Source organism: Puma concolor, chromosome A2 (assembly GCF_028749965.1).
Source record: "Puma concolor isolate L17-30 chromosome A2, mPumCon1.1.hap2, whole genome shotgun sequence".
Lineage (NCBI taxonomy): Eukaryota > Metazoa > Chordata > Mammalia > Carnivora > Felidae > Puma > Puma concolor.
Window position 1 is genome coordinate 12,093,731 of NC_141668.1, and position 9,771 is coordinate 12,103,501.

Below are 9,771 nucleotides of genomic sequence, written 5' to 3' on the forward strand. Positions count from 1 at the left end.
TTGGCATATAATTGCTCATAATATTCTCTTATTATTGTTTTTATTTCTGCTGTGTTGGTTGTGATCTCTCCTCTTTCATTCTTGATTTTATTTATTTGGGTCCTTTCCTTTTTCTTTTTGAGCAAACTGGCTAGTGGTTTATCCATTGTGTTAATTCTTTCAAAGAACCAGCTTCTGGTTTCATTGATCTGTTCTACTGTTTTTCTTGGTTTCGATAGCATTAATTTCTGCTCTACTCTTTATTATTTCCTGTCTTCTGTTGGTTTTGGGTTTTATTTGCTGTGCTTTTTCTAGCTCCTTAAGGTGTAAGGTTAGGTTGTGTATCTGAGATCTTTCTTCCTTGTTTAGGAAGGCCTGGATTGCTATATACTCTCCTCTTATGACCGCCTTTGCTGCGTCCCAGAGGTTTTGGGTTGTGGTGCTTTCATTTTCATTGACTTCCATATACTTTTAAATTTCCTCTTTAACTGCTTGGTTGGCCCATTCATCCTTTAGTAGGATGTTCTTCCATCTCCAAGTAGTTGTTACCTTTCCAAATTTTTTCTTGTGGTTGATTTCGAGTTTCATAGCATTGTGGTATGAAAATATGCACGGAATGATCTTGATCTTTTTGTACTTACTTAGGGCTGACTTGTGTCCCAGTATATGGTCTATTCTGGAGAACATTCCATGTACACTGGAGAAGAATGTATATTCTGCTGCTTTAGGATGAAATGTTCTGAATATATCTGTTAAGTCCATCTAGCCCAGTGTGTCATTCAAAGGCATTGCTTCCTTGTTGATTTTTTGATTAGATGATCTGTCCATTGCTGTGAGTGGGGTGTTGAAGCCTCCTACTATTATGGTATTACTATCGATGAGTTTCTTTATGTTTGTGATTAATTGATTTACATATTTGGGTGCTCTCACATTTGGCGCCTAAATGTTTACAATTGTTAGGTCTTCTTGGTGGACAGACCCCTTGATTATGATATAATGCCCTTCTGCATCTCTTGGTACAGTCTTTATTTTAAAGTCTAGATGGGGCGCCTGGGTGGCGCAGTTGGTTAAGCGTCCATCTTCAGCCAGGTCACGATCTCGCGGTCCGTGAGTTCGAGCCCCGCGTCAGGCTCTGGGCTGATGGCTCGGAGCCTGGAGCCTGTTTCCGATTCTGTGTCTCCCTCTCTCTCTGCCCCTCCCCTGTTCGTGCTCTGTCTCTCTCTGTCCCCAAAATAAATAAACGTTGAAAAAAAAAAAAGTCTAGATTGTCTGATATAAGTATGGCCACTCCAGCTTGCTTTTGCTGACCACTAGCATGATAGATGGTTCTCCATCCCCTTATTTTCAATCTGAAGGTGTCTTTAGGTCTAAAGTGGGTCTCTTGTAAACAGTATATAGATGGATCTTGTTTTCTTATCCATTCTGTTACCATATGTCTTTTGATTGGAGCACTGAGTCCATTGATGTTTAGATCTTTCAATTCTGATTTAATTTATTTGAGTCCTCTTTTTTCTTGATGAGTCTGGCTAGAGGTTTATCAATTTTGTTTATCTTTTCAAATAATCAGATTTTGGTTTCATTGATTTTTTAATGCTTATTTATTTTTGAGAGAGAGAGAGCAAGGGAGGGGGAGACAGAGGGGGAATAGAGGATCCAAAGTGGTCTCTGTACTGACAGCACAGAACCCAATATGGGGCTCAAACTCATGAACTGTGAGATCATGACCTGGGCCAAAGTCACACACTTAACTGACTGAGTCATCCAGGTGCCCCTTCGTTGATATTTTTAATTGACTTTTGTTTCTATTTTATTTTTTCTCTTCTGACCTATATTATTTCCTTTCTTCTACTAACTTTGGGCTTTGTTGTTGTTCTTCTTATTATTTTTCTAGTTCCTTTAGTGCAAATTTAGATTGGGGGGTGGGGGGGGATTTTTCTTGTTTCTTATGGTAGGCCTGTATTACTATAAATTTCCCTCTTAGAACAGGTTTTGCTGCATCTCAGTAATTTTAAAAAGTTGTGTTCCCATTTTTATTTTTTGCAAGAAATTTTTTGTTTTCCTCTATGATTTCCTCATTGATCCATTAGTTGTTTACAAGGATGCTGTTTAGTGTCCACATGTTTGTGTTTCTCCAGTTTTCTTATAACTGATATCTAATTTCACATTATAATCAGAAAAAAATGTTTGACATGATTGAATTTAATAAGACTTGTTTTTTAATTAATTTTTAAAATTTTTACTTTTTAAATAGGCTCCACGCCCAGCACAAGCCCAACATGGTCTGAACTCATGACCCTGAGATCAAGACCTGAGCTGAAATCAAGAATTGGATTTCTGACTGAGCCTCCCAGGCCCTCCTATTGAGGCTTGTTATATGACCTAACATGTGACCTATACTGGAGAATGTTCCATGTGTACTTGAGAAGAATGTATATTCTGCTGCTTGTGAGTAGAATATTCTGTATGTATCTATTAAGTTCATCTGGCCTAATATATTGTTTAAGGTCAATGCATCCTTACTGATTTTCTGTCTGGATGATCTATCCATTGATATAAGTGGGCATTAATGTCCCCTACTATTATTATATAAATGTTTTGATTTCTCCTTTTATGTCTATTAATATTTGCTTTATATATTTAAGTGCTTATGTTGGGAGCATAAATATTTACAGATGTTATAGTGTCTTTTTGGATCAACATCTTTATTATTATTTAATGCCCTGCTTTGTCTTTTGTTACAGTCTTTGTTTTAAAACCTATTTTTTTAATATGACTATTACTACAGCTTTCTTTTCATTCCATTTGCATGGAATCTCTTTTCCTATCCCATCATCTTCAGTCTTTATGTGCCCTTAGATCTGAGATCAGTCTCTTGTAGACAGTGAATAGATGGATCTTGTTTTTTATCCACTCAGCCTCCCTATGTCCTTTGATTGGAGCATTTAGTCCATTTGCATTTAAAGTAATTATTGACAGATATGTATGTCTTGCCATTTTGTTAATTATTTTCTGGTTGTTTACATAGTTCTTTTCTGCTCTTTTGGTCTTCTGTTTGTCTGTTTCCTTGTGGTTTGATGGTTTTATTAAGTGATATGTTTGTGTTCCTTTCTCTTTTTGTGTACATGTACCTATTATAGGTTTTGGGTTTGTGGCTACCGTGAGATGTATACATCTGTATGTATATACGTATGTATGAGTGTGTATACAATCAGTCTATTTTTAGCTGATAGTCAATTAACTTTGAACACATTTTAAACCAATTTTGAAAATTGTTAAATCATGCGATTTGACTTGACTTTTCTCTTTCCCCACTGCCACTAGTTTAGTTCATATTCTTCTAGTGTCTCTGTAGTACTGTTGGAGAAGACAGCCAGCTGGACTCCTTGCCTCTAATATCCTCTTCCTCTGAATCATTTCCAAGAGTGATAACTCTAAAATATAAGCTTTATCAAGCTCTAATCCTGTTTAAAAATCTTTATTACATCCATAATGCTGTTAAAGTTAAAAGACAGTTTGGTATTCGGTGCCCTCAGTGATGCCTTCTTTCCCTGCCTGCTTCATCCTCACTGCTTCCTCAACTTCTCTGACCTGTAATCCAGCTTAAGGACATTTTTTTAATTCTTGTGCTTTCTTCCAGCTCTGCACCTTTCACAGTTGTTACTTTGCTTGAGTTGTTGTCATCTCAATACCTTGTTCTCACTTTCCTGGTACAAGTACCATTTCTGATCCTTTCATACAGGAAGACTTCAGCAATCACCCCCAAAGGCTTACTCACTGAGAAACTTATCACATTGCATTTTCATTGCTTCACCATCTATCATCCCTGCTCTGTAGTTATGTCATGGTCAGGAATGATTCATATTGATTATTGTGTCTCAAAAGCCATTCAAGGTTACAAACACATAGTAGATTCTCCATTAATATTTCTTGAATTAACACCAAGAGATATTTAACCCACTAGTATTGACATCTTTTGACAATCTGCCTATATCACACATTGTAGGACCAAATTGTTTTAGAGTAAATTAAAATATCAAATGGGCTGTGGATTACATGAGACTTCAACCTTCTGAACACTGAGATTGTGTGATAATGTGTTCACAAATGGGAGAACTACAAATTTACTGACTTACAGAAGACACAGCAGGAAGAAAGGACTTTGAGACTTCTTCAAGGGAGTGAAAAGATGAGCTACTATCACATTCTTTCTCCTCTTTCCCCTTCCTTATCCATTGTAGAATATTTCTTCCACCTTCTTTTTCCTTATTTAGGAAATCCAGTCTCATATATTCCACTTTCTAGTTTACAAAGATCAGATAGGGCCCTGGGAGGAGGTATGGGAGAAGATGTTCAATACGGAGAATAAAGGAAGACACTGCACAGCTGACTCAACTATCCTGATTCCCAAAATACATATTGAAATTGTCTTGCCTTTCACTGGCTTTGGCTCAGCAATCTGTCCTTTCTAAGATTAACTGTATCTTTTATATTTTATGCATTAATTAATATTTTATGTACTTATTGTTCCTGAAGTCTCAAAAAAGAGGTTATGGATTTTTCAGAGATTAGACAGTTTTAATATTTATGGTACTCCTTATATGTGCAGTAAAATTCCTCTCAAACTGTTTGTATGCTATCCAGTAGTAATCTAAACATGGCTTTTCCTTGACTGGCACTAGTCGTGTACACACACCTTTGGTTACATGCCAGTCACTGTAAAACAAGACCTTCAGTTGATGCTCCTCCACTGAGGTACTTTCATCAGACAGATGAGATGCTGTGAGCACATGTAGCAGCTCCAGCACAAAAACATCTTAACAGCCTTGAGAGCATCTCTCTTCTCAGAACAGCAACTCACACAATACTGGAGAAGGATATACCTGCTGTGTACTGTTTTGAGACTAAAATATAAAAACCGCTTTAGTTCTCAATGGAAACATAAAAACCTTTTATAAAATTTGGATGATTAAGAATTAGGGGCCCAAAATAAGATCCACAACTAGGTCCATGAATACAAATAGTGTGACACATCAAAACAGCAAATTGTACTTTTTGCTCAAAGAACAAATTTATGTACTTTGTCCCAGGACAAATTTATGTATATGTCCCAGGACTTATGAAAGGAGATTGAGTAAGGGCAGGAAGTTCCATTACCGCAGTGCTTAACTCCACTGAACATGCTGCTGTGACATAAAAATACACTCACAGCCCACACCCAAACCCACCCTCCAGCCTCCTACCCAGCATCACCAGTACATGTGTCAGCATCTCCTTCCTGGTTGCCAGGGCAATGCAGGTGATGCCTGCCATATCTGAATTAAGTGGGAGAAAACACAGGCAAAGCTCTTTTCTCTAGCTAATGCTCAGGATTCATCAAGTTGCCAGTTTTGATGTTAATCCAGATAACTGTCCTAATAGTTTCTGCCAGGCACCCTTCACCTCCTTATTCCTTATGCTATAAATCATGGGGTTCAGCACGGGCATCAGAATGGCATAGAAGACAGAAATCAACTTCTCCTGAAGGATAGAAGGGCTGGAGTGGGGCTGGATGTAGGTGAAAATGGTCATGCCATAGCACAGTACGACCACTGTGAGGTGAGACGCACAGGTGTGGAAGGCTTTCTTTCTTCCCTCTCTGGACTGGATCTTCAGGATGGTAGAGATGATCTGAGTGTAAGACAAGAGGACCAGGCAGAAGGGTGTCATCAGCAAGACAATGCTAGAAACCATGATCGCTATCTCATTGGAGGAGGTGTCCACACAGGCCAGTCTGACCACAGCTAGGATTTCACAGGATATGTGATCAATATACTTGTTTGCGCACATGGGCAGCTGAAAGGTGATGATGGTCTGCATGAGAGAGTTGAGAGAACCACTGACCCAGGATGTGATGGCCAACCTGGTACAGAGCCCTCCATGCATGATGACCGAGTATCGCAGGGGGTCGCACACAGCCACATAGCGGTCGTAGGCCATCACTGCCAGTAGAACAAACTCAATCCCACCCAAGCCCAAGGAGAAAAATAACTGGGCTGCACAGCTCACAAATGGGATTGCTTTATGTTCTGCAAGAAAATGCGCCAGCATCTGAGGAACAATACTTGTGGCATAAGAGACATCAACAAGGGAGAGGTTGGTGAGAAAGAAGTACATGGGAGTGTGGAGTCGGCTGTCCAGTCTGATCAGAAGGACAATGAGGAAGTTCCCCAGCACTGTCACCAAGTACATGATCAAGAAGAGGACAAAGAGTGAGACCTGTGTGTCCCAGTCACTGGACAGACCAAGGAGAATGAACTCTTTCACCCACGTCTGGTTATCTGTGTCCATTAAAAAACATAGGATTATTAATCTGCAGAAGGAGACAGAAATAGCAGAAACTACTGAATTCAAGAACCGTAAAAATAACTTCTTAAAAGAATGCATATTGAATACAACCTGTCAGCCTTAGCCAGATGTTTCTGATCATGTGTGCATCACAATGATAGGTTTGATCCTAATATGCATTCTCCATAAGAGAGACAAGTCATTCCTTCAAAATGAGCAGATAGTCTTAGGGATTTCTTGGAGGCCTAGAGATAATGCAGTACAATTTTAGGAGCTATGTATCTTTTCAACTTACCACAGTTTCCAGGGCAACAGAGGATTATAGGTTACAATGGAGGGATGAAGTGATAGACAACAAAGATCAACATGATTCAAAGTCAAGAACAACCTTACATTATCTACTACAATAAACATGATAAAAGGAATAAACAACAACAAGAGAGAGAGAGAGACAGAGATTCAGAAGTGGCAGATGTATAGTACAAACATGGCTAGTGTCTCATGCACAGATCTGGAATTTGAGAAGCTGGATATGAATCTTCTCTTATGACATACCAAATATGTGATTCGGGTTAGAGACTTAAGCTTTTACATATGAAATGTGATAACACTGCATAACTCACAAGTAGATTTAAGGCCAAATGTAGATAACTTATGAGGAACTTATAAACTGTTATTGGTAGTTGGACTACAGCAGGATTCAGCACTAGGTATCACAACACGAGCTCTTCCCCAGAAGAGACAGAGAAACAAATGTACTTTCCTTCACATCCCCTCCACCCTACACTCAATGTTAGAATAATCATCCTAAAACACAAATTTAATCACACCACTTCCATGCACATATATATTTGGGATATCTAACTGCCTACAGAATTAAGAACATCACAGATGGGGGAGTATTCAAACACTCATTAAGGAGGACCTGCTCTATTGTTGCTTTTATTAATTTTAGCATTTATTATTATCTGGGTGCTTTAGAGCCAAGTGTTTTACTAAAGTATCCTGCAAATGCTTAAATACTTTGCATGGATATGTCAGCTAACTATTTTTAACCCATCAGAAGTATATTTATTTCTAAAGTCAATTGCCTTGATTTTAAAATAATTTACATTCAAAATAATTGATATCCAGATATGCCTGTTTTCTACAGTCATAAAGTCTCCGTTTAGACTCCTGGTAGATTAAGAAACTAGAAATATCATCTATACTTATTTTTGTTTGTTTGTTTTTAGAGAAAGAGAGAGGCTGTGTGCACATGCATATGCACGTGGGTGGGGGGCAAAGGGAAAGACAGAATGTCAAACAGGCTCCACGTCCAACATGGGGCTCAATCACACGACCCCAAGAATCACAACCTGAGCTGAAATCAGGAATTGGATGCTCAACTGATGGAGCCACCCGGGCACCCCCAAATAGTATCTATATTTTAAAAGCCAAATGAAGGAGGAAATATGGGTTGATCAGGTGATTTTAACACCTGCAATGAAACCATTCCCACATTCCTTTGGATCAGCTTTCAGCTAAATAGAGCTAGATTCCTAGCCTGCCCTCAGATTCACAATGAAATAATTGGTAGACAGTGTGCTGCACATCTAAACATTTTGTGTTAGAAAAATACAGCTTAGTCTTCTCAACTCTAATGGATTTGGGGATTTCATGCTATCCTCAAACTGTGCTATTCATTAACGTCAAAAAGTAAGACAGACTTTTGAGATTATTTGTTCCATTTTTCTCAGTAAAACTGAAATGCCCACATCCTTGTCATACAGGACTAGGGACACAGCTCTTACTTAAAGTCAGGTGTGAAAAACGAACACAGTTAGGAACCATTCTGGTTAGCACCTCCTCCTGTACAAGACCGTTTTGTGTTTTCTTCTCACTGTTCACCTCATCTCTAGCTGCTTTTTCTGAGATACTTACTGTTCCTTTAATAAATAATAATTAATAAATAAATAATATCAAAATCCTGTTTCACATCCTTTGGGTCATATCTTCCTCATACTCATCAATCCTCCAAACACACCTATGTATGTTTGGAGATTTGTTAACCCAAAACTGAACAATTTATGCTGCCTGCTCAGACATGGCATCAAAAAATGATGTAATAGTGTAGTTCATCTCCTTAGACAGGAGCACTATGCAGGAAACATTTTCGGATTCTTTTGTTCTATGAATTGTGCAGGGTAGGACAATTACTGGGACTATAACAAATAGAACACAAAGCAATATCATAGGAAGGTGCCATTGAAATATTATTTTACAAATTTTCTCCTTGTTGCCCCATCACAAAGCTTTGAAACTCCAAAAATAGCTCGCTATCCCTTTTATGATGAAATTGTTCTTTGTCAATTTTGTAGATGTAATTATTCGAAATGGGATTTTTAAAACATGAATGACCTAACCTTATTGTGATCTTGAACTAGATCATATAGAACACCAAAAGCCTTAGAGATGGAGGAGAGATCAGAAATGACACTGAAAATATATGGAAGATCAGATCTGAGGCATGGATACAGACATCACCTCTTCATTGTTAAAATAGAACTTTGACCCCAGTTAAGGTATTCTCCCAATAACCAATTATTAATATAAATAGCAATTAGAACCAAAATTCTTTCTCTACAGGACAGAGATATGCAAAAAAACAAACAAACAAACAAACAAAAACATTAGTGTTCAGATTCCTAATAAAACACACTTATCTATCTTTTTAAATAATGTTTAATGTTTTTATTTATTTTGAGAGAGAGAGATGTAGAGCATGAGCAGGTAAAGGGCACAGAAAGAGGGAGACAGAGGATCCTAAGCAGGCTCCTGGATGACAGCAGAGAGCCCAATGTGGGGCTTGAACTCACGAACTGTGAGATCATGACCTGAGCTGAAATTAGACACTTAATGAACTGAGCCACCCAGGTGCCCCAATATCATCTATCTAAAACAAGTATTTAGAAAGTTCAGTTTTAGCCAGTCATGTATTTTTTTAAATGTATATAAAGAAAATCTGTCCATCTCCTTGAAACCTATGTGACCTTGTATGTTGGGGAGCTAAACAATCTTGGGTGGGACTAATGAAAGTCCCAAATGCAAAAGCAGAACACACGAAGGTAAGTCCCACAACCTGCAGATATGTTTCTTTCGTGCTGCTCAAAATCACTCAGGGCCATACCTTCATCAAGTCAAACTGTCCACAGAAATGACACTCTCATTTAGAGAGTGATTTCTCTGACTTCTGACCGAAGAGTTGGTTGATGTCAGCACTGAGAGCATCCATCCTGAGCAGGAATATTTGCATCATCCTGACATATGGAAACAGAGAATCCCTGGGTGGCTTGGGTGGCTGGTATCTCCAAGACTGGTTTCGTCTCCTGAAAGAACAGTTACTTTATTCTCTTTGTGGTCCTGTGAACTTCTTCTAGCCTGATTTGGTTAACCTGACTTTTCACTTAATCAGAGTCCAATCCTTGA

General features: G+C 38.4%; 1 protein-coding gene across 1 annotated transcript; it reads right to left on the reverse strand.

Moving 5' to 3' along the window:
• Positions 1 to 5,238: 5,238 nt before the first annotated feature.
• LOC112866730 (olfactory receptor-like protein OLF3) lies at positions 5,239 to 6,408 on the reverse strand. Its single transcript, XM_025929710.2, has one exon. It carries the CDS (start codon positions 6,400 to 6,402, stop codon positions 5,353 to 5,355), a length of 1,050 nt encoding a protein of 349 aa, XP_025785495.2. The 5' UTR covers positions 6,403 to 6,408; the 3' UTR covers positions 5,239 to 5,352.
• Positions 6,409 to 9,771: the final 3,363 nt, after the last annotated feature.

Bases quoted from the DNA above. Each gene is read 5' to 3' on its own strand.
- LOC112866730 (XM_025929710.2), bottom strand. From the start codon at position 6,402: ATGCATTCTTTTAAGAAGTTATTTTTACGGTTCTTGAATTCAGTAGTT.